The sequence below is a fragment of the Synchiropus splendidus genome, chromosome 8, assembly GCF_027744825.2.
Source record: "Synchiropus splendidus isolate RoL2022-P1 chromosome 8, RoL_Sspl_1.0, whole genome shotgun sequence".
In the NCBI taxonomy this organism is placed as follows: Eukaryota; Metazoa; Chordata; class Actinopteri; order Syngnathiformes; family Callionymidae; genus Synchiropus; species Synchiropus splendidus.
This window is the reverse complement of record NC_071341.1, coordinates 25930144-25955687: the sequence shown is the minus strand read 5'-3', so window position 1 is coordinate 25955687 and position 25544 is coordinate 25930144. Positions and strand designations below refer to the sequence as shown.

At 45.8% G+C, this 25544-nt stretch overlaps 1 protein-coding gene across 16 annotated transcripts in view; it reads right to left on the bottom strand.

The window, feature by feature from the left end:
- The window catches only part of gramd1bb (GRAM domain containing 1Bb), a 79086-nt gene that overhangs the window by 8908 nt on the left and 44634 nt on the right, over positions 1–25544 (bottom strand). For 4 of the 16 annotated variants that reach the window (XM_053873904.1, XM_053873917.1, XM_053873915.1 and 1 more), the window contains 7 exons: positions 10438–10648; positions 8679–8699; positions 6963–6986; positions 4250–4270; positions 3799–3822; positions 521–605; positions 65–168 (listed from right to left, as the gene is read on the bottom strand). In XM_053873904.1, coding sequence (XP_053729879.1) covers positions 65–168; positions 521–605; positions 3799–3822; positions 4250–4270; positions 6963–6986; positions 8679–8699; positions 10438–10648 — 490 coding nt within the window. The other 12 variants (XM_053873918.1, XM_053873921.1, XM_053873919.1 and 9 more) reach the window with 12 other exon arrangements.

The window sequence follows — 25544 nt, the reverse complement described above, 5'->3', positions numbered from 1 at the left end:
GGACGCGACAACACAGGTTAGCCGGCGGCCGCGACTCCTCGCCGCTAACACGAGACGAGCTTACCAGCGTTTCCCAGCGAAAGATGTTGCTGTAGAAGCAGATCCAGTTCTCCGAGAGGTAGAGTCGTCCCTGCAGCAGGATGTCCCGTTGCAGAGCGCATGAGTAGTCTGAGGCAGAGCAGGGTGGCAGGTCACGTGACCAGTTGATCAGATGGATAAAGAGTGAGACGCTCAAATCATCTATAGAGCGACGGCTCACACTCGCCAAGCACCCTGTCTGCTTTAACTTTGCATTCGTGTCCCCTTTACTGTGAGCAGTGAAACAGAGCTGGACTGGCCAGACGTGAGCAGGAAGTCTCGTCTTCACGGATCAAACGGTGAGGAAAACAGATATTTTCTGCCAAATATTAACTTTTAGGTGCCAGTTAAAGGCTTCTTTGTGAGGCTTCTGAAAAAGTCAATCTCTGACTCATCAGCGATCAATGGCTGCCGAATGATTGACCAGCGGCTTGTCACTCACCCACGATGAGGCGTTCTGTGTCAGGTAGCTGCTTGAAGAGTTTCCGAAAGTCCTCGTTGCGCTGCTTGTACGTGGGGCTCAGCACCTGCACAGACATGCCATCACACACACAGGTCTGTGTCACCAGGGGTTCACGGTGAAGTGCAGCGTTCCCACACCCCCCAGCCACCATGCTGACACCAGTGAGCCTTCTTGGTCAAATAAGTCAGAGTCACGTTACAGAGCGACATGCTCTTTTAACAACGAGGCTTTTGTTGAAGGACGACGGATGGAAGCTCACACAGTAAACAACATGCACGACCCTGCTCGGCCTGACTATTGCTGCCCAGGAAACACTTGTGCCAGATGATTTCCTACGACCGGAAACAATAGCTGTCAGCGCTGAGCCCGCTCAGCAGTGGCTTCACTGAACTCCGCTCGGGACACACCTACTCCACAGACACGGTTGCGCAACCCTGATGGACGGCGCTGGGAGAGCCTCCCCCGAGCCGCGAATGGTCTGTGGGGACCCTTCAGGAGTGAGAAGACTTACAGCAGGGACCTGCTCGGCGTCCCAGTCTGGCTCCTTCAGGTCCGAGGCTGCCCAGCCCCACTCCCAGCCCCACTCCCCAGGAGACGGACCCTGCAGCAGCCACCCTGCCAGGGCTTCGTCCAGCTCCAGCACCGACTCCCAGTCCGAGCTCACGCAGTCCTCATCCTCTCCCATGATCCCTTCTGGTGAGCTGCTGCGTTTCAGTGTGAAGCAGTGGACGCAGCACACTCCAACCACATGATCCCCGTCTCGCTCGCTCGCTCTGTCCTCCTCTCTCTCTCTCACTCCCTCTCTTCCTTTCACACACATGGAGAAGAGCTACGGCCGTTGCCCTCTAGTAACCCCGGCCAACAAGTGCTTTATTATCATGCCTTTTTTCCCTCTTCCTCCTCTACCCTGGGAGTGTGTGAGCTCCGCGCGTCCGATGCTGTTGAGCCCCGACTGCCTTGTAACGACCTTGTTTACAACAACCAGAGCTGGCTAAGTTTGAGCCGAGCAGCCGGGCTCCAGGACCAGAGGAACTATGTGAGGAGTCTGGCTGGCTGTTTCAACAACTGATTGAATTACGGCGAGCAGATGTGAGTTTAACCTCCAGTTACCTCTGTGAGAGCAAAGCATCCAGCTCGCTTTTGTTTGGCTCAGACTCTAGCACGGGAAAGTGTGGATGATGATCTGTGACAGATATGTGGGCGTGTTCTTCTCTTTCCGTCTTCCCCAGCCTGGGGTTGCAACCATGAACTTATGATACTTGATCCTCCTGCCTCGCTCTCAGCAGGCACGCAACGCTTGCCTCCACCAATTTAGCAGCAGACAATCAGGATTCTCCACTGTTGGTCTGCCAGAAGAAAAAAAACGTGACTAGGTCATCTTCAGCTGCAGGTTCGTGGAAACGCTGTTGATCTTCCACTTAGCTGGGAAGGGCTGGAGTTTCTCAGCAACAGTGGTATATTTGTTCCAAACATTAAAAGCTTCAGAGTCTGGTGGTGTCGTTCACACAGAAGCCATTGTTGCTTCAGGTGAGCGCGGAGGTTGACTCGGCATCCGCAGCTTTTATTAGGTTAACTATTAACACCATGGACAAACAGACGGGGACGGGAGGGAGCGGCACCGGCACCAGAGAGCAGAGCAACTCTAATGCTAATCAGGAAATCATCTGGTGAAGCGCCATGTTCTGTGTAACGCAGCAGCGAGGTGTCGATGAGAAGCAAAGGCTTTTCAAGAGACTGCATGGTGCACACGTCCACCCGGCTCAGAACTCACAGGAGGACGGACTGGATTCTCGATCACTCTGTCTCAGTGCCATGGGAGGTCATCATCGCCATGGTGACGTGCACGTACAGTACTCATACATGCACAGGCTGCCTGACATGCAAGCGCATCGCCGATGGGACACGCGAGCAGAGTCGGGGGGGAGATCAGCGTGAGAGTGGATGGATCAGCAGCCAGTCGTTCATCAAAATACATTGAAGAAAACAAAGACGGGATCAGGTGGGAAATTCACCTGCAAATAATAAGGATCATGGATCAGCTTTAGAAACCCACGCGCCAAAACTATTTGGATAGTTTGAAGCGCAGTTTGAGAAAGTTTGAGCAGCAATCAGAGCTGCTGCAGAGGACTGGAGCAGCGGAAACGTGAGAGGTGCTTTCTGGCTCCTCTGAGCCTCCTGTGAACTCAGCAGGCCTTCAGGGTGGTCTCCTAAGTGAGTCCTGCTGCGATGCTCATTTCCAAACCCTGCAGCCAAAATGCCCATTTCCCGTTTTGATTAGTTCACAGGAAGCACAGCGCAGTGGCAGAAAATCAAAACCCTGCGTTGTTTACCACGAGCTGTTAGTTGATTCGCTGAGTACAGAAGCTGCCTGTGCTTGTTACCACCTGCTGCACCAAAGGGTTCATCTGCCGATGGAAGGACCTAGAACACATCAAGTGTTTAAGTTTGTGCCTGAGCTGCACCAGAACATATAAGGTCATACGATGAAAAGAGGACGCCATGTTTGACTTCATTCAGCCATTTGAGACCACGAATGAAAAATACAAATAATGTATCGCAATCATTACTACAAACTTTTTTTTGTAATAGTCACCTAACCTTACATTTTACAAATGTTTTTTTTATTCTTTTCATTAAGCGCTAAACTTTGTTACTCCTTTTTTTAAACAACATAGAATTCAAATTCATTCACCTATTTTATAGTTAAATTAATGAATTTTACTGTTGACTACTTCTTATATATCTTTGTTCATTTTATTTTTCATATTATTTATCATTATAATTCCATCATAACTATAGTTTTCATTTTTTGTTTCTGTTAAAAATGTCAAATACTATTTCTCTTACAACTTACTAAATGACACTTTACTGTAATTATAAAAATATTCTACTATTTCTACAGCCTTGTTTCTCATCACTATCATCCAACGGATATTTTCAGACCTGTTCCTGGTGATCTAACTAATAAAGAGTAGTGCATATTAAATAACAGGGAGCAGCCTGACAGCTTGTCCTCAGACGATCATGAGCATTATGAGTGACAACTACACTGGAGTCGGTTGAGCAGCGTCTGCAGGCCCTTGGTGAGTGGTTGCCATTTCTCAACTGCGGCAGTTAGGTGGGAACAGCACTGACAGGTTAGAATGAGAAGCAGGCAGGCGAGGGGTAGGTGGGGGGAGAGAGATTTGCTTCATCCAAAAACTCCGACAACCACTGAGTGAGAACCAGGGTTGCAAAAGAACACGAGTCATGCTTACTCTCAGGATGTGTTGCCTTTCATGCTGGGGAGAGAATGTACACACAGGGACAAATAAAAATAAAGAAATCCAAATTCAATCGTCGGTTCAACACTTTTCCGGTGCATGGAAACCACTACGACGCCCCTTAGTGGTGCAATTTTAAGCTGCGACTTGACAAAAACCTTATTGAGAAATGCTTGTTGTTGCTTGCACCCGTAACTCGCCGCACCACAAGCGTCCACCTGTTGCTCTTTTAAGCCTGAGCTAATCCTGCATGGAGACCAGTGACCCACAGAGGTGATCTGGTTCTTGCAGCAACAAGTCCAGGTCAAGGACGAGGACCCATCATCTGCTGAGGGCCGTTTATCACCAGCAGGGACTGTGTGACATGTAAGGCTCAGCACTCACTCCAAGCAAACATGCCACCAAGACACAACACAACACAAGAGGAAAGAAAATGGAGACTTACGTTGTACCAGCTTTGGCTTTTCTGCAGGGAGAGAGAGAGAGAGAGAGAGGGAGAAGATATTTTTACTCACACATTCAGATTGACTTGCAGAATTAAACATTGAAATGGTGAGGGAAAGCGCCCCCTGTTGGAACAAAGAGCATCTGCCTATTCCAGTGTTTTTCAAGTGGTGTGTCACGGCACGCTAGTGTGAGATACTGTCAGGAAGTGACCCCCATATCACCTCATTGGTCCAGAGACAGAGGTGGACGATGATTACATTAAATCATCAACCATGAGAACGTGCTGACAAGCTACCAACCACATGGATTCGGTCACATTCTCTCTATAGACGACAGATCTATGCAGAGGCTTTCATTCGTCCTTAGCTGGAAAACTAAATGCAGAACCAAACAAATGCACTCCAAAATGGGAAGAGTTGTTATGAAGCTGAGACAAAGAATGATTTGTCGGAAATTCCCCAAGATAGATTAAATCATAAATGCAAAATAGATAAAAAAAAAACCTCGATTTAAATAAATAAATCACGATATATTATTGCTCTCTCTGGAGACATGTTTTCCTGCTATTGTTTCAGCAAATATATATCAAGCCAGAATTGCTGAGTGAGTGAGATTTTTTTCACAAATTAAAAGGTATTTTCTACAGGACACCAGTGCACTTTGGCCGAGGTTCCTCTGGTGGTTGAGAGGTCTATTCTTTAGAACGGAGTGCTCTGGCTGACCTCTGGGTCCTGCTCATGGGCATGGCGGATTACATTTGATATCTCTAAATAGCTAATGCTTACTCACAGGCACTTATTATTTGCTTAGTTGTTCTTAGAGTAGATGCACAATGGAATTTGTCAAAATAGAGCGCACAAAAAGAGGCATGAGTATGGGAGGGTTACACTGCTCTAACGGCAGAGGGCAGCAGAGATAAACAATAGCTCAGTTAAAACAATGACGTAGCAATATTTTGTAACATCCACAGATTGTTAGAATTACTCATGGAGATCATCTGGGAAGGGAAGGTCTGAATCCAGAGCCTGAAAACACCACGTCCCTTAGTGACTTGTGGTGAGATTCTGTGTATAGTTCACCCGGCCAGTGAAGGGCAACAGCTCAGTGAACAAACTCTGTTTCTTCCAGAGAACCCATTTGGAGGCGCCGTGGTTGGCGCCTGTGTGTGTGGCGAGCACAGGTGACACATTACACAGCGCCTTATCGGAGCAGCTGTTTGAACCAGAGGCCCGGCGGTGACAACAGCGGCGGCTAATGTGGGCTAATCTGATTTGAAGGTGAGAGAGACACGAGAGCAGAATTACTTTGAGGCCCGGGGAACTAATCGCATGTGTGTTCCATGTGCACGCAGCCGCCATGACCACACTGATGTTTACACTCAGACTGCAGTTGAGATTTTGTCAATTTTGTGATCGACTGAGTGCAAAAGGACAGATTTTTTTACTGGATAAATACCAAAAATAAGTTTAGATGGGTCATGCAAACATTAAGAAAATAGCAAGAGAGCATGTGATGGGGTAAAATACCTCCAGTTATTTCTTTTGCTGAAAACAATACAAGTGGGGGAGACATGTCGTTTTCACAGGCCACTAGATGTCACTCCCCTGCTCTATAATCTGGGGCTTTGAACAAGCATTTCAAGGAAACCTCACATTGCTTTTAAACAAAGAGCGCCACCTACTGAGGTCTGAAACCTCATCAGCCCATCCAGCGTTCTAGAGTTGTGCGCCTGCATGGTGCGTACAACCCAGCAGCCACTGCTGTGGGATTGAAAGATGTTCCTTCATTCCTATCACTCCACTGGATCCTAATGTGCGTAACAAAGGTAGTTACTCAATAATGTATTCTAAGGGTTAACTTCTTGGATTATTGGGCCATTATTGACCGTCATAAAAACAGGAGTCCCATCATTCTTCATAAATGTGTATTACCAGTTCAGTATTCATCTTCCTTTGATTTTACTACTTCCACTGGAGGTCTTAAAAATAAATAAAAAATAGCCTGAAAACGAGCTTCTGCCAGACTGCTCAGGTGAGCTCCACAGATTTGACTGGTTTGGACATCTCACATGGTCATAAAAATAAATACATAAAATAAAGAACAATTATTCATTTTGAATAATGCAAGTAAACAGTGATTGCTTACAGTCCTGAGTGTGTTTTAAAATACGTATCATGACTCCTACATACATTATTGACCAGTGACTTGAAGATAGTGGAATGACGTGACATTATTAGAACAGCGTTACAGCCATTTCTTCGCATTTTTCCAGCAGAATACGATGCACAATTGTCGTCATTTAACATGTAGTGTTTCAGTTTAAATGCACAATCCCAGGCTTTACTTTACTTACCATTCAGCAGTAATTCTTAATAGTATCTAAGTGATTCCTCCAAAATAAATACATAAAAAAATAAACAAAAAAATAATATAATAAAACAATCATAATAATCGAGTTTCTACTATGCAGATAAATTACATTTGTTCAGATTAGGATTGATTGGATATCAGGCTATAAAATGACCATGACAAATGATTTAACAGTTTACTGCTTTGGTCAGTATTTGATCAATCATTTGTCATCACAGGGATGGGCAGAGCTTTGGGGAGAACACGAGGGGAAGGGAGAATCAGAGTGGGTCCCACAGTCACACGTCTACTTGTGGGGTCAACTGTCAGTGGGTGAGATGAAAACAAGAAGAAATCCTTACTTTAATCAGGTTTAGTCTGTCATACTGAAAGAAAATTAAAAGAGAAAACAAAACGTTAACCAAAAGCTGAGAGTGTCATGGAGCAGAAAAAAAAGACAAACAAATAGAGAAAATCAAAAAGGACTAAACATCCCAGGGCCAACTGTAAAAGCAGCCGGATTGATTGTTGGGGTACGAGCGGCGCTGCTGTCGTCATGTGAGGTCGGCCGTCCCATTTGTTGGAGGCCCTCTTTTATTTGGATTTCATTAGAGGCGGGATGATCGGGCTCACGTTGCCGGGACGACCTCACGCCATGCAAACGTGCATGTGACTGTCAATGGCTAGAGAGGCTTACGTCGTGGGATTGCTGAAACGTGGTGGGGGCGGGGGGAGTGACACACAAAACTGTGGAGTGATGTAATCGATTTGGCTGTGGACGGTTTGTCTGTCAAACCGATGCATCAGCACCTTCTGTTCCTTTACTTGGCTACGGATCACTATAAAGAGAAGTTAGTTCAACTGTGCACGGCACTTTGTCAACTTGAAAATGGATGGGAATCTGAGCACCACTTTTACACAGTATGTTATATGTATGTGCCTTTTCAGATGACATCACAAACAAGGAGCTTAGCAGCGTTAACTCCAGCACCACCATGCCAATGTTGTGCAGCACTAAAGAAATATGCAGCAGGGTGGACCAATGAAACAGAGGCCCACCCACCATCAACACAAACTTCTGAAACACACAAAGCTACAGCTACACGTCCGGACTCTAGTCATGAAGATGTGCACTCGATTATGCTCAGAATTTTGTCATTTTCATTGCCATTTTGTACAAGCAGTCTGAGTGGATAGTCATGTACTGCACACCTGACCTGGCAAGTACTTTCTCTGGATCTTAAAAACACAACGGATCCCCAAACTGCTGACATTATTTACAGGAGGAAACAGTGCTCTTCACCTTCCGCTGATCATTCTACTGTTGCGATTGCGATCTCACTAACACTCAATTTAAATGAACATTTAATGTCGCCATAATATGGCAACCAACATTCTTCCACTCCAGCTAACCATGTGTTTGATGGTGAGATTGTATTTCAATGTTTGGGGGAGGGGGGGGGGGAATTCAAACTTCTAGGAAAAATAATAAAATAAACAAAATATTAAATGTAATATATACAAAAATATTTGGGATCAGCAAATACACACAATTCTACATAATATAAACCTACAGCCAATAAATAAATTAAGAAAAAATAATAAAAAAAGCCATAGTTGCACACTGATGTTTCCAGCGTTAGATTAAAAATGTGCTTTGATAAAAATCCCCCATATATTTATTATAATGATAATGAAGCATGAAAACCGCTTCATATTTCAGCGGAGTGACGGGCAGATTTCTGGCGAAGCAGCACCATGTTTTGACTGACATAATTACCAAAATAAAACCTTGAAATGGCTTCCAGACCAAGAGAGACAGGGAAGACGGATGATATTAAGAGAGAACTCTGCTTTAGTATGTGTTTCCCATCTGGACGCACCACTGTGTGCTACAGAAGTGAAGGAAGAGGTGTCTCCCACAGTGGTACCATTTGCAATGACTGTTGCGAGCACACTGAGGGAGAGGCGAGGTTCAGGGGCAAGCATTGCAAACAGGGTACCAGACAAGGTGGCGGGAGCGGGGAAGATGGAGGACAGGAACATTTCACAGAACAGAAAGAAAGAGTAATGCTTACTTTGGAAAGTCGCTTGTGAGACTAGCATGCAATCAGGAGCAGAACAAAGAAAGATGAAGACAAAAAGAAAAAAATCAACGGCTGGAAGAAACAGCTGAAAGAATCAACAGAAACAGTCAGATGACACACGTTAATTCATGTCATGTAGCGGAGGCGGCGCTGAGGGAGGGGTGCACACCGTGTCTGGAGATGAATGAGTGAGGAAGACACAGCCTCAGAGGATGAAACGCTGCGCAGCAGCCATCTTGAAAGGGGACTTCGGTAATGCACAACTACTGTTATGTTCCGATATGGCATGATCGGTTCAGTTTGTAGATGCTGCTGCTGTTCCTCATGTATTATTCACAGCACAATAGCCAGCAGACTTGGACCCTCACAGCCAAATTCAATTGGACTTCATCAGCTTCAAATCGGAGCTACTGTTATCTTTACTAGCCTTTAAGAGGCGCACTTCGATCCCATGTCGCTAGATCTGTTCTGCATGCCCCTAGCACAGCTCTCCATGTGACCTTAGCAAAATGAGAGCTAGGACTCACAGCTGTGACTCAGATTTTACGTCGGTACATGCCATCAGAAACAAGGCCAGTCTCTGCCAAAGCCGGTACGTTAGGTCGGTATAGTTTGGTTGAGGAATGCTGGGTCTTCAGAAAGATCATTGAAGGCCCAGAGAGTTATGAGGAGAACTTAATAAAATATGCACGGTTATTATCATAAACTCAGCACTCACTTGCTACTAGTGAGGTGTGGCTCATGAACACGATGTGACCAGATCTTATTATTATTTGGACACACCTGTTGATTTATAAGACTTGGACTAGATTTATATGACACTAATTTTAAGTGTACACATGACCACCAAACTCCACTTGTCCAGCTCATGCTTTTCCTGTGTCCTATCGATCGATAATTTCTATGTTTATATTCTAAAGTTAAAAAAAGGCAGGTCTCTACTTGGAATCCTGGGAGTTCTGGGAACATAAAAAGCATTTTATTTCATAGAGCTATCTGCTTTGTCCATTATATATTTTTTCTTTGGCATGTGTAAAGTGCAGGTGCAACAAACTAAATGATTTCAGAGAATATATGTTAAATACTGGTTAAAGAAATAAGTCCTTATCAGCTCAGTATTTGTTGCGCAGACAGAAACGTGGTGGATTGAATGGATGTTTCGAACTCAGTACAGTGAGGCATGTTTCAGTCAGGACGGAGGATTGGCAGATGTCCACAATGTCATGTGACTAGGTGGAACAGGTGTTCAGAAAAACTCGGGACAGACATACAAATGGGAGGCAGAATATCATCCCAACTGGCTTCCCTTACTATAAACAGTACTTTGTGGGGCTTGGATGAAATGTTTGAGAGGGTGTCTTCATCGTATTCACTCATTGGACGATCAAACTCCCTACAATCCATGGTTCAGCCCACATGCTATCAAGTACGTGCAAATGAAGATGCAATGTGAGTTTCTGTAGTAGTTTAATATTTATAGTGAAAAGAACTTGACAGAAAGGAAATGTAATTTAATTTTTATTGTATATTATCATTCTATTTTTTTCAATTCATGCTATTCCTATAGCAGGTAATTCATGTTTCCTTTATTGAATTTTTTTTTTCCTATGGGATATTTTGATCAGCCAGCTATTTTGCCCATACTAGCTACTTATTCATCTTTATGACCTGAATTTATGGGTGAATGGGGGTTTTTATATTTAAACAGGGAGGAAATGGACACTTCATGAGCGCAGTTTTCTGTTCTCACCTTGGAATTTTTCCCGCCGCTCCGCGATGACTGCAGCGAGTAGGTCCTCTGGACGACCTGCTCCGGCGTGGAGGGGGACTTGTCAGAGGAGTGGTCCGAACCCTTCTCCACCATGTTGTCACCCTCGTGGCTCTGTGGCGGTGGTGAGCGCGAGCGTTTACGCAGGACTGGCGAGCAGGCGGGGGTGCTCTTGTTTGAGTTACTGGCAGTGCTGAGGAAGAGGGAGAGGAGGAGTGTTAACACAGTCAAATTTGGGGTTTTGTCTCATGTATTCACAGCAGTATTAGATTACAGAGCAACATGCTTCCGGAACATTCAGTCTGTTTTCTTCGCCTTACATCACAGAAGGCTTAGTAGGCTTCAAGTGCCATGTGTGAACCTGCTTAAAACAGCTAAGCTAATACTGGAAACCACAACAACAACAAGCGCAGCAGTGAGGGAGAAGAATGACGGCAGCCCACACGACCGGAGGACATCCAGCTCTTTATACACCACCACCAATCCATATAGATGGGTTATTAGGTTAAGAACGGCCCCGAATCCTCGACACAAATGATCACTGGGACGCTGATTTGATCAAATTCAACGTTTAGCCGTGCTTCACTGGCCTTTTATTCAATAGAGAGGTGAAATCAATAACTGGTGCAGAAACTAAACTCACTTTCAGACAAATCAATGAGGGCAACACCATTTCCTGAATCGAAGGCAAAAGAAAGTCAGCTGTTTGTTGGTCAGGTCCACAAGACAAGGACCTCCAGACAAGGCTTATAGAGCCACTGACATGGCTGAGGGAAACATGTAGCATGAAATGATCCTATATCAAGAGTGAAACCAAGTTTATGGTTAGTGCAGTGAGAAGTGGAAACGAACAGTCAGCACCTGTCGACGCATCCATGAGGTGAAGGAAAACAGGCTCTCCAACTTCAGTATCAAGAGATGCCCAGCTGTATAAGCCTGTTCTTCCAAAAAGATAAGGTCATCAGAAATGAGTGGAGCGACTTAAAAACGACCATCGGCTTCACACTGTGAAGAGATCATTTCACTGGCAGGAACCTTTTGGCCTGAAAGTTCACCTCTGGCTTCTGAAGCTGACTGCAATATCCATGAGTTCCAAACGTAAACAAGCAGGATGACATCAGCGGTGACAAAACTCAGCCGCAAAACAAGTCCCTCTGTTCACCCACTGACAGTATACCTTCTACTGCTGACCCTTCTGAAGAGAGTATCATACCAATTCATCTTCATCCTCACGGAGCCATTCATAGTCATGACTGACGTCCGACTCTGCTGCGTCAGACGCTTCATCCTTTGACAAGCGTGAGCCATTGCCTCCAGAACGATGTGGTTTGAATAAAAATAAGGCCCTTGTTTACATGGACTGTCTCTTCTTACTCAAAAACCACTGGCACAACGCTCAAATGTTCCTTGATTTCCTCGCAACCTCCTCCGCTTCTGTCCACTCAGCTCGGCTCGTTCACAGAGTTGGTGGCTCTGGTTATGTCGCATGATGTGGTGTAATTTATGGTGGAATATTGACATGAAATTGTATTGAATGTTTTAGGTTTTGGGTCCAAATTAGAGCAGATATCCTTCAGAGTCAGAACCAAGACAAACAATGGCATCCAAGGAGGAGGGACAGACCAGGGTGTTTCATGCTCTTATCTAATATAAGGACTTTAGTAAGTCTTGACCAAAACAAGAAAAATAGCCTCATCATTAGCACAAACCTCCACCAGGCAGCTTCACTCCACCCCAGACCAGTGTCATAGCCATATCATGCTGCCGGTGGCGTGTCTATACCTTACCTTATTCTCCTCCTATGATGAGCACCTATTGTTCTCCTGTTGGTTTAGGGATGGACCATTGTGTGGAGCGACAAACACACAACTGCCAAAAACCGTCCCATCCTCAAAGAAATTCCTGGATCCAGACGTTGATCCGGTCCACTCCCAAAATAGAGTTATTTATTCCTTCTACCATTTCCATTTATTTCCTGAAAATTCCATCCAAATCCAACCATAACTTTTCTGGTTATTCTGAACACAGACAAATCAACCCCATCCTCGGCAGAGGTCATTGCCAACACAATACTACTACGCTGGCAGGCCTACTGTGCCAAAAGTTGGACATGATAAAGTGCCCGCTATCATTTCTGAATAATAACATTTGAACCCACACATCTGTATGATGCCAGTGATATTCTTCCAATCTGTCTGAGTCTGAGAAGGACGTTTAATGATAAAAAAAACAGCACGTTTTTTTAAGATTTGCCAAGAGTCCAGCGGGCACCTGGATATGACTTATCCCCACTGACCTGAAGGGTCCATTTAGAGGCCATTTCTAGCCTGCAGATGATGATTGATAATGCACAGTTTCAAATAGCAGCCAGAGGCCGGTGCTGCTTCTATTTTTACCCTGTAAACACCAATAATCTCAACACAACAGGAAGCAGAAGACACTGACGGTCATGAAGTCTAATGATCAGCATCGGAGCCGGAGTTGTCAACACTGAGACCGTCAGCGGGTGGACAGGTCTCACTGCCACTTGCTTGGGCATCATTTCCAAGAAATTTGCTAGGAGGTATAGAAAATGCTACCATTGCTAGTCTACATCAGTCAAAAACAAAAACAAAGTGTTTACCTTTACCTAAGAAAATAGGAAATCTTGCGCCACACAAACGACCTCAGAGGTCCGTTTCCAGTGCAAGATGCTCATGAAAATATGTACAATTGGCTTAAACATTTCCAAACAATTGAGCCTTGCACATCAAAACAGGATTGAAATTGCCTTGCTGAACTTCACTTTTTAATTCTAACAGGTTTGTTGTGATTGATTGTTCTCATGGAGGGCAATTTAGTTCATCAGAGTGGGTGTTTCATTGAGAGTCTTGAGCAAAACAGCAGACGCATGAATGGATCGTTACTCTGGCAGGTCCTCCCTCCCTCACACACACACACACCAGAATGAACAGAGAGCCATCACCACCTGGTGAATGAGTGACTCCATCAGCAGTTTGATCTGGAGTCCAGCTTTAGTCGACATTGTCTTTAAAAATGAGGCTTGAGCTTCAGGCGCCTTGACTCAGTCAGGGTTCACATCTCGCCAAACGTTCACCGTCCATCAGCATCAATGACAGAGACGCTGAATGACAAACAATTGGAAAGCCGCATCGCTGTGATTACTGCCCACACGACTCTACTCAACTCAGAGTGAACATCGCTATAGCAACGGTGAGCAGATAGAGGGGTTTAAATATTCAGAGTGTGCGGCTAAATATACTGCACCAGGGCTGCCGTCGGAGCAGGAAACACAGCGCAGAGGCAAAAGTGACAGTCTGTGCCGACATTGGCACTTTCATGCTTAATTCAGTCAAATTCCAACATGCTTGAAATAAAGGGATCCACGCCTCCTCAGGAGCATCCTGGCAGAGCTAACACAGCTCACATAACAAGTGGCGCTCAGTTGCAAAAGTTTAATCAGCTTGACGTGTATTATGAGGATAATTATTGGCAGTAAATATGGAATATAGCGACCGCAGACTGCAGTTTGCTTGATGCAGCTGGAGCACCAGGGCTACCTGCTCCAGAGGTGCAGGGAAGTCTGGGCCGCTGTCTTTACAATGCTGATAGTCCAGCCATATATTATTGATGTTTTCATGCATAACAAAAAGCATGAATGTTAAATAAAGGCATCTATTCTGAAGTCTAATACACATGTCAAAGTATAGTGTACAATATCTACTTTTATTACACTATATTCCATTAAGTTGTTTAACACAGTTAAATAAATGGTAAAACGCAAACATGAATTTCTAGTCGCCTAAATTGGAATTAGAAATTCAACACATAATCTTGTTCTCCTTTTTTCTCTTTGAACTTCTCCCTTCAGGGGTGGCCACAGCGGATCATCTTCCTCCATCTCCCCCCTGTCCTCTGCTTCCTCGTCTCTCAAACCTCCAGACCTCATGTCCTCCTTCACCACCTCCATCAATCTCCTCTGTGGCCTTCCTCTCCACCTTCTGCCTGGCAGTTCCAACATCTCAACATCTCCATCTACCAATGTACTGGCTCTCTCTCTCTCCTCTGTACATGTCCAAACCATCTCCATCCAGCCTCTCTGACTTGGTCTCCTAAACACCTGAGCACATGTGCTGTCCCTCTGATCCTATCATCATCCTGCTCACTCCCAGAGAGAAGCTCAGCATTTTCATCTCTGCTACCTCCAGCTCTGCCTCCTGTCTTCTCCTCAGTGCCACTATTCCCAAACCATACAACGTTGCTGGCGTCACGATCCTTTTGAACACCTTCCCTTTCATCCTAGCCGACACCCTTTTGTCACACATCACACCTGACACTTTTCTCCAATGATTCCATCCTGCCTGCACCCTCTTCTTCACCTCTTTCTCACACTCTCCATGGCCCTGGACAGTTGAGCCTCAGTACTTCAAACCTCCCACCTTCTTTATCTCTGCATCCTGTAACTTCACCTGTCCACTCGGCTCAGTCTCATTCACACACATGGATTCCGTCTTACTGCGGCTGATCTTTATTTCTTTATTTATATTTATTCCAACATGAGTTTGAGGCAGAAAAAGAAGGAGACCGGCACAGAAACATGATGTCTGACCATTTTAAGAAGCACTTGGTTGGACCAAAATACTGTGAGGTCATTCACAGCATCATAGATTGCCACACACTACGCCACATGAACATCAGCCTTTATGATGTGACGCCTGAGTATTCCACTCATCTGCATCTTCAGTGGGGAACAGTGGCTCCCACCAGGAGCTCATCTGCATGACAAAGCGGCGCAGGGACCAGCAGTGACTTCACAGTGTTGCCACATGTCAGTGCTGAACAAAAAACAGGTTGAATTCTTACACAGCATGTGAGACGTGTTCTATAATGAGACAAGGATTCTGCCTGCACCACTTTGTTACAGTCTTTTATTTCAACAAGCGCCAAATCTCTAAATCCAGCTGGATCAAGCTGTCCAAACCTCTCGCTTCACCACAGTCCAAAGTTCCGGGCCTTTTATTAGGGCTTCACTTGTTTTCGCAGTGTTGCTGACCCTGGAAAATACCCATCTGGCACCGGCTCCTCCGCTCTGCCTGACTTGAGAGGCCACGAGGACCAACACGCTCAGCGGATAACAAGCACACATGCACTCACAGAATCACAACAGGAACGGTGAGTCAACAGAAACATACAGGCTGAAACGACTCGGGAATATTTGGACAGGTCATGTGATGACATCATCTCTTCCATAACTGCTCTATTTGGCAACAAAGAGTTAATGTTAAGCGCTAATACAGTTGGGAGAAATGGGGACCAAAAGGATGGATATGTCATTTTATTCTCTCTAGATTTTCCCACCGTCCCAAGAGGCAGGGGACACCTTAGTCCGACCCTCAATGGGCACCAATGGTTACCACCAACAGAGAGTCAACAATGAGGTTTTGGACTGTGGGAGGAAACCGGTGTTCCTGGAGTAACCAATACAAACACAGAGAGAACATGAAGTCTAAACCAATAGTAGCCTCAAAACCTCAGTCAAAAGGTAAGACATGCCCTCCTGGTGGTGCTAGAGTTAGAAAGTCGACAGGCTGGCAAACATTCCTTCACAGAGAAATATTGTCATTTATCTGACAACTTCTCTGACTAGGACAATAATCAGAATCAGCTTTTTTTACACCACCATACAACACCACATTCATTTGCTACTACATCCACACACAGCGCAGGACACATACAACTGCAGCCGCCATGTTTGTTATGATGGTGGGGGACCATTTAAGACACCAAGAAACACGTTTGAATGATATAACCAAAAGTCCAACCAGAGTCTGACTCAACTTGATGCTGTTGAGTGTTTTTTTCAACTATGTGTTCATCGACTAAGAAAACAATTGAGTCACTCCTTATGTAGGGACCATCCCACGCACCCGCTCGGCACGGAGCGACAGCATACCGTTGGTGAAAGACACAGTCCCTCAGCACCTCTCCGTAGCAGCCCTCCAGGCAGCGGCAGCCCTCGCTGGCCACCGTCACACACTCGAACACCACCATGTCCTCGAAGCCGGAGCCCAGTAATGAGCTGTTCACCCAGCGGATCATTTCAGAGGCGGCGCACGGCGTCGTGCCTCCTCTCCCAGCGTATGCAGACGAATGATGGCGGGAAAGGTAAATAGAGACGGTGGGAGAGGCAGGCAGGGAGATTTTCCTCAGCAGGATTAGAGACACTGATCTTCCCTGATCTCCTAACAACCAGATTACACTGCCCTTAACACCACCTGCCAAAGAAGAGGCATCGGTGGTCTGAGGTCCCGCAGCCCAATTTCACAAGCCTTCAGATGGTCACATGTTTGTGTCCGTCATCACTAACCTGCTGGTCGCCATGAAGAGCCGCTCGGCAGCGATCAGCCCTTTTCAAACAGCTTCATTCATGCAGCGGGAGCCGCAGTTGAGGCACAGGAGGAAGGAGGGATGGAGGATGGGAGGAGAGGGAGCGGGATGAAGGAGGGTGGAGGACTTCTCAAACATGCCAGGAGGAGAAAGAGCAAGAAGCAGATGCGCCAGCGGGAGGCGATGCAGATGCTTTACCCACAAGCAGACAAATACAAAGAAGCTGCAGATCAGTCTTCCTTTCCCTTTTTTTGGATCATTCAATGGCTCCTTCTTTGTTTAATCCCCTTCTCGCCATCCTGCGCTTCATCTGTCTGATCACCGAGTCCGCCACTGCACACGCTCTGCTCTGCTCTTCTCGCGAGCGCTCGCACGTTCATGGCTGCCGACTGAGGGAAAGAGATTGGTGGAGAGAGATGGATGTCTTTCACTTTGGTTCCACCTCTGCTTGGTGGTGAGCTTCACTGAGCCGACTGCCTCCTCAATTATTCATCGCTTTCATGAATGGAGGGGCTGACATCATCACCGCTCACTTTACATTCCAGCTCCCACTAAATCAGGCTATTTCATTCTGCCTGTCTGTCTGTCTGTCTGCCCATGTTGCAGGGACTGACCCCAAGGGAATAAGTTAATGATCATTTTCAGTTGAAATCACATTGTATTTTTAACACAAACATCATTTTCCTATATTTATTGTGTCTCCACGGTCCGATGCTATGTATGTTTGGAATGCAATGAGCCCAACGGGTCAGGCGGTGGCAGTAGTGCTATGAAGCTGCCACGACACACACAGCAGTTGCGCGAAGAAGAGCTAGCGCAGCAGTAAAGCCTTTCAAGTGGAAGACAAAACCTTCAAAACACCACCAGAGGGAATCCACTTCCATCCAACAGATGACTGTATCTCAGTCAACATGTGTTTGTTTATGAACAAACCAACGTCACCCTCGCTGCTCATGGATTGGTTGTTTAGAAGCACAAAGTTTTATTGATAACACAGGATAATAGCTGAGAGCTGCGAGTCTGTTACGAGATCAGGGTCTGGTGGTGCTGCAGTGTTCAGCCAGGCCAAGCTTTGGAACAAAAGGAGTGGGACCACTGCGTCCCGCCACACACCAACAGCTGACCTAGTTTGAGGACCTCTGCTCTCATTACTGCAGCACCCAGGGGTCCCTCATATGGCTACAGCGTTCAGCAGTCACTTCCGCTGGTGACTGACAGGCTGGTCTGAGGGGGCACTGGAGCGTTCCTCTCAATTTTGGATTTTTCTCTGAGCAGGAGGACAAGCAGCCTGGTGATCGGTCATCATGGCAACACTAATGTGGCGATGCCTGCTTAGTTTGGAAATGTCTGTCAGCCTGACTGAGGCACGGCCGTGCGGTTGCCATAGCAGCCTGTCAGACCATTCATGTGCACCGCCAAGTGACGGGTTCCCAACTGAAGAGTGAAGGAGCGTGCGCTCGTGTGCGTGTGTGTGTGTGAGCGGGGGCGACGACACCATCGTCTGATACCTGTACTGTCTGTATAAAAGTCGCCCGGAATACACGTGTCGAAAAAGTGTCACTCAACTTTGGTAATAGAATGACTATTTAAAAACCTCCCCTAGAAGAGGAACTGATTCCAAGGCCTAATTAAAAGGTATATTAAGGAGTCAGTACAGTCCCAGTCGCATTCACTCTGCGACCCATTCTTCCACTGGAGGCTATAATTAAACACGCTGATTTGGATTCAAGAGCACAGCCCTGAGTGAGCGAAGGCGCCGAGGACACGTCAGCGCGAGAGGCAGCAGGGCCGCGGCCGATGGACGGAGCCCTGTGGGACACCACGTCCTGATGGGTCAGGACACCAGCGCTGGCGGAAGAAGAAGAGAGCAGGATGGTGAGGGGCCGGCTGCACCGGGCCATGCACTCCCACTGCCAATATGACTTTGAGTTTGGCCACTAGGGGAACTATTGCCTCTGTTCTCGTGTCATTCAGACCCACCTGCATGTGAAAAACACAGCAACATGTTTGGCGTGTCCAACACTCACACACCGTTTGTGCTGCCAGGAGGCTCCCAGAGCCTTCATCAAAGGCACAGATAAATCGGACAAATGTCCCACACGCTGGTCGGTCGCTGTCTCATTAATGTTGAGCGTCTCCTTTAAATAGACGATAAGTGGTTTGCAGCACTTATCTTCTCGGAAAAGCCCAAACAAACAAGATCCAAATAGAGAACAGGCTCCGCTTAATGGAGACTGACTGTATTACTTGGTCAGGAAATATGGAGGAGGAAGTAGACAGAACATTACAGTGAGAGAGGTAAACATCATTTTCTGTCCCTGAACGCAGCACCCGATCCATTAATGACTGGACGCCGCGTCCAAGGACATCCATTAATGATGAGGTGGAGCCCGTCACCATTTCAGATTCCAAGCAGTAATTACTCCAGAGAAGTCCCTTTAAGGGAAGTGTAAATACAACACAGCACGTGGTTAGTGTTGAGAAGGTGGGTAGATTTCTTTCACAAAATATACACATTTTTTGGTATGTTTGTAATAATAACTGAAAGAAGGCTCAGCTCTATAATACGTGAAAATAAAATGGATAAAAAAATAAAAATCAAAAGTTCGAGAAAACCCCTGATAAAAATACAATAACATCCGATCTATTTTGGCCTTTGTGTTTAACACATACTATTAGCCACTACATGAGTATGCAATGATTAAAAAAATCACATTTAATTCATTAATATTGACATGACATGACTGCAGCAAAAGTACTTGATTCCACCACTGTGAAGTACGATGGGTCACCCTGACACTCGGGTGTGGAACGGTGAGCTTATCTGAGTCATATTTCCACATGGTGTGATCAATGTTACAGAAACACCGGTGCTTTTGTAAACAGTGCTCATATTTCACCGCTGCTATTCATCACACCGGCCCTTGATCCCACACGTCTTTGGGAAATGCACAGAAAGTGGAACAACCTGGAGCGGCGATGACAAATGGTCTACAGTGAACAATGCAGGAGTAAAGAAAGGGAAGCGAGTGTTGTCGCAGGAGGGAGGCAAGTCAGCGATTTCACTTTAACATGAAGCCCCTGCTGTGAACTCAGGGGCCCACAGAGGCGCCACGTGATGGTGCGGCGCTCCATCTTGAAGGCAACAGAGCCGAATGTTCACCACACTATAACTCGATGGATCAGTGCAGGCTGGTGGTTCACGCTTACAACAACAGTGTTCTGCATATGTAAGAGCGAGAGTGACAATATTGGACATAAAAAAATAATCCCCATTTGTCACTTTATTATAACTGATAAATAAATACTGTCACATGAGCAATGGAAATCATCTCATCATCCTTCTTCAGATGACAGTTTAGCGTGTTTGTTGTTATGCCACGCCGGGAGCAAGTGAACCGGCAGGTCAAGACAGGATTTGCATGGCAGTGAGCCACATTTATTGACCAGCCTTCCTTGCTCTCTTTCATCCTTCAAAGAAAGAAGGCAAAATGAGACTTATGGAGGCTCCAGACACATAGGATGCCACGTGCAGACTAAGCCCTGTCCTAACCTCCTGTCGATGCCTCGGCTGCGTGTGCACATCTGCGCCTCAGCGAGTGTCTGCAGATTTGAGTCACACCAAATGTCCTATCAAGAGCAAACACGCTGGCACCGAGGGCCACGGCCAAATCCCCAGCAACCTGCATCCTTCTCGCTCACTCACTTCCTTCCTTATCCAGCGTGAGGATCCGTGGGACGATCGTAAAACACACCACAATCCAAGTCACTCAATGAATCCCTGCGTCCACAAATAGCTGCTCTGGTTTGTAATTGGACACTACAACCGGAGATATTGACTGGCCAATTGACCTCGGGGTCACAAGGTTTTTGCCGACTTTGCAGATGAGGGAGGAGCAGCTAATCAGACGACAGAGGCTTGACCATTTGCTGCCTGACTGTTTTGACTGAGTGTGCAAAACAAGGCTGAAAATCAAGCGGGAGAAGGTCAACCCCGCTACAAACATTACGTAACACAAAGCATTATGGGATGAAACTTGTATTGACAGCTGTGCGGGTCAATGGGATGTCGCCGCAGTACGCAAACAGACAACTATTGCACCTGCCTGCCACTTTCCACGACCTCCAACCAAAACCGCAGTGCCGGTCTTTGTGCGTACAACAGCCATATGATTGGTGTGTTCCTGCTGAATTTATTCACAATCTCGTCTCTTCTGTGAGCTGGCATTTCAGTCAACAAAACAACTTTGGCTTAATCCTGGTTCTGCTCAGTTTCAGGTCACGATACACAATATAGAATTATAGTAGGTCGTAATATAATACTTGGAGGTGACAATGTTTTTAGCTTTGTCCCTCGCTGAAATCAATGCAGCTGAATAATAACAATAGTAGCAATAACCATAATAATTTTTCTCCCTGTACTTAACAAACCATTTTAAACAAGGTCCAGTAGAGAATAAGATTGATTGATGTGCAGATGTATTTATGGAGCATTTTGTTGCTTCATATTTTGCTTCAAAAGAGATCAATTAATAAACTTAATTTTCAATTCTCTTCTGGCTATAGACAATAGGGATACGCTTTTTTTTCTCTTCAATTCGAGGAACATTTAGGGCTCAATAAAAGTCAGTAATATTAAGTGCAGATTCAGTAAAATAAATTATAAATAAAAGAAAATAAAATAAAAAGTAAAACTTGTGTCATTCAGGAAAAAAACATTATTTAAATGAAATTTAAAGCCTAGTAAATGCTTCATACGAATTACTTTCCTTCTATTAGACTTTCAATGGTATACATATTTATCCTGAACTGCAGCATTAAAAGGTTGGGAAAAAAACAAAAACAAGAAAAAAAGAAAAGAAGAAAAGGTTTCCAAGGCAGGGAATCTGCAGCCTGATGAAAGAACATTGTCTGGAAAAGAGCGAACAGAGAGGAAGAGAGATATTCAAATTGAAGAAAGGCCTTGGAAGGAAGCAGGACGCACGTTGCCCAAACGGCTCCCTCTCATTTTTTTTCTTCCTGCAGTGCTCTGTAATTCGTCTCTAAAAATACCAGGCGAAAGGGGGAGGCGGAGCATAAACAAACAGAGACAGAGGAGACGGTGGAGCAGAGATGGAGCTGCAGGAGCAACAGCGGGCAAAACACAAACGTAGTCGCTCCACCTGGATGTTGGTGCAATCGTCAGTGGGAGGACGAGGAGAGAGCGGGGCGATGCGAGGCAGCATGTGTGGCTCTGCTCCGGCAGCCACGTGAGCCGCGTCTGCTCAGCTGTGCCGCTCTCACTGAGCACACCAGAGGGGACATGAGAGGGGTCACAGAGGGCAGAAGAGGCGCACATGAGCCCCGACAGCAGGGGAAGTTTGACACTGACTGTTGTCCTGATCTGGCCCCGCTCTTCACCACAACTCACATGCAACTTCAGGATGACAACACAGAGCCAGCCACGGCTGCCGAGTCTTACCAGGCGAGCTTGAAGCCTTTCATTAGTACCAGGAGAAGTGTCTAAGGTCCGTGGCGTGTTGTGGGCACCGAGCTGCCCGGTGACGCGGCTGCATGCTGCCTCCCCAGCCTCTCATGCTCAGAGCAGGAAGAGATGCGCGGACGATCCAGACACAGACGGATGGCAGAGGAGCGGCGGGACGCCCAGCTTCGCTCTACATTCCTGCCCTGCTCTTCATGTGCCGCAGTGTTCAGCACTGCTGCCAGAAACTCACATCTCCCCGGGGGTTCTTCAGTTTCCCCCAGAGAGAAGGAAGCGACCTGCACTGTAACCCGCAGCAGCAGAGACACCGGATCCCTCTCCTCCGGAACTTCGGCTGGCTTGCTCAGGATCCACCTGATTCCTGTGACGCGGGCCAAAACTCTGTCTGTCTCTCCCCCTGTCAGTCCTGTGCTGCGGATGAAAGCTGCACTTGCTGCACTGGCAGTGAGCAGGCGCAGCAGCCTCCCTCTCTCCCTCCTGCTCTCTCCCTCCTCTTCCCTAGATGGCTCTCTTTCGCCGGCTCCAGATAGCGTGGAGGACTGGAAGAGGACTGCAAAGCACTGACCATCACATCGCCAGAGCAATGACCCACAGCGCCCCGGTGGAATCTGTGACAAGGATATTGAGACGGGGGCAGGAGGAGGAGGAGGGGGAGGGGTGCTGCTGCGGTACTTCCCTCTTGTGCTGGACTCTGATCAGTGTCAGCAGCTCACCATGTTAATCTCTTAATGCATCCAGGGCACCAGAGAAGTGCCTGAGTCCAGCTCGTGATTTACAACAATAACACAACATTACGACCACTGGCAGGTGACAAGACCTGCCTCCATCCCATGTCGGCCGCACCTGTCTCACGATACCAGAGAAAAACACTCTCACCACTTATATTTGATGCCATGTTTTCCTAGTTATTTTCCAGATGTCTTAAGCACCATTATCCTTGTGAGGACCACTCATTGACATTAATGCTTTTTCTAGCCTCTCAGCCCAAACCCAACCATCCAAAACAAACAAACCTAATCAGGTTTCGTACTCTACAACTCCTCACTTGGGGGGAAGAGGTAGTAGTAGGGTACGCTACACTACATAGTAATGGACACTTGTTCAATGTGCAATACCCGTCTCTCTGGTGCAATAACCTATTGTAATCTAGTTTAATTTTAACTTTTTATTTTATTATCATTATTTTCTTTTTTTTTCAATTTTATTTTTATATTATTATTATTATTATTATTTTTATTTTCTTCTCTGTGTGATGCTCTCCCTGACTGCATGCCCTTTCTTGCCTCTATTGCTGCTGGAAATGTAAATTCCCTGGAGGGAGTCATCCCAAAGGGATCAACAAAGTCTAGTCTAAGACTAAGTCTAAGTCTTAACTAGTGATCGGCCACAGCCCACAGGATGGCGCTCTCTGCTCAAAAATCTTCTGACTCGACCGACCATTTCAATGAAACCTCACCTCATTTTTAAACCACACAGACTCTAAAAATAAGGATACTGTTTCATGAAGCTTCATCGAGCCATCACTACTCTTAACCAAACTTAAGTTTACTTATGACATTTTTAACCTCAAAACATTTGCGACGAGTCCTCACACACACGCACGCACGCACACACACACACACACCCACACACCGAAATTGCCCTGCCTCCAACCCTAAAAGAGTTTCACACACTGCTCCTTAAAACTAAAGGAAAATTTGTTGTTTGGACCAAATGACGCGAGGACACCGCAGATGAAAAGATGCCGTTTCCTACATCACACCCATGTTGTCAAGACCTCAACATGGATGCCGGCGCGGCAGCAATTCACAACAGTCCTTCATTTTCCGCTCCTGCTCAGTTTCATCGACAGGCGGTGAGAAGGTGAGACCAACTGGCTGCTCACTTCCAAAGAGGCCGTCATTAAAAACAGAGGATGGCTTGAGCGCAGGCTTGGGGTCAGGGAGCAACACATTCTTGCAGTTTAATCTTCTTAGAGCTCGGCACGCACATTACACCTAATTACTCTCTCCATTATCTGCGCCGCCATTCTTGTGAGGCCAAATTCAACCCACTGCCACTCTGTGATATCAATGCCTCCTGACTGCCACATTTCACTGCAGCTTTGGAAGATCCACAAGCAGGTGTCACTGGGTGTATTTAAGCACCACGTGTCACAGAAGCCAGAACAAAATGATCAGCGTGTTGGTGAATATAATGCTCATGCAATTCTTAAATAATTGTAAACTATACATGCCTGCATTATTACAACCACGATCACTCTTTTTTATTGATTTATGTTTATGTAACTGGCTCATTATTTGACAACAGGTTTGTTAACTATGGGCTGGATAGATTGTTAACCTGTTTTGTCTGAATAGCTGCCTCCATGAAAATGACTGATAAAGTTCTGATTCATGTACAAACACTGGCATGTGAAGGTGGAGTGTTGACTGTTTCCCCTGCATGAGAGCTGTGGGCCCTGGGGGGACAGAACAGTGAAGACATGAGTCCAGTGTGATCCCTCTCTGTGGAATAACAGTGAGATCTGCTTCGGGTGCCTCATCCTCGTGGGACCATCTGCTCATATTTCACGAACATTGTACGATAATTAATGACGCATTTCAGTTTACTTCTGTGAATTTGAAATGAATGAACAGAGCAGGCCGACCTCCACCAACCCTGCTGATGCACCACAGAGAATGATGTTGTCTGATGTTGCTCCTCAGTTCTTCTTCTTGGAAGTGATGTGTCACCATGACACTGTCTCTACTTGTAAATATCACAATCTGTCTACAACTTTGATTTGCTCAGACATTGATTCAGATTTCAGAGATTGAGAGAATGATTGTTATTCTACAGATTTTGAAGTGAAAAATGATACAGCGCTGTCTCCCTCCCTGGTGTCTTCAGGTACTGACATCTGCCTCTGCGATTAGATTTTGTTTTTTTTATTTACATTGATATTTATTTTTAAACAAAAAAAAACAAGGCTAAACACATTTCTCAAAAATATCCCACATCATTTCTAACACTAAATTCATGGGTGACTTTCAATTAAACTAAGATTGTTCTGTGGTTCAAAATAGAAAAAACATCAGATATAACATACAGTTTGATGTAAATAAGGGGACTATTAAACATAATCTCACATTGCATAAATAAATGCAGCAGTGTATTCATGAAATAAATATAATTAAAGAAACCTAATATATTGCTGGACATCTTTCTGATCGTGTAT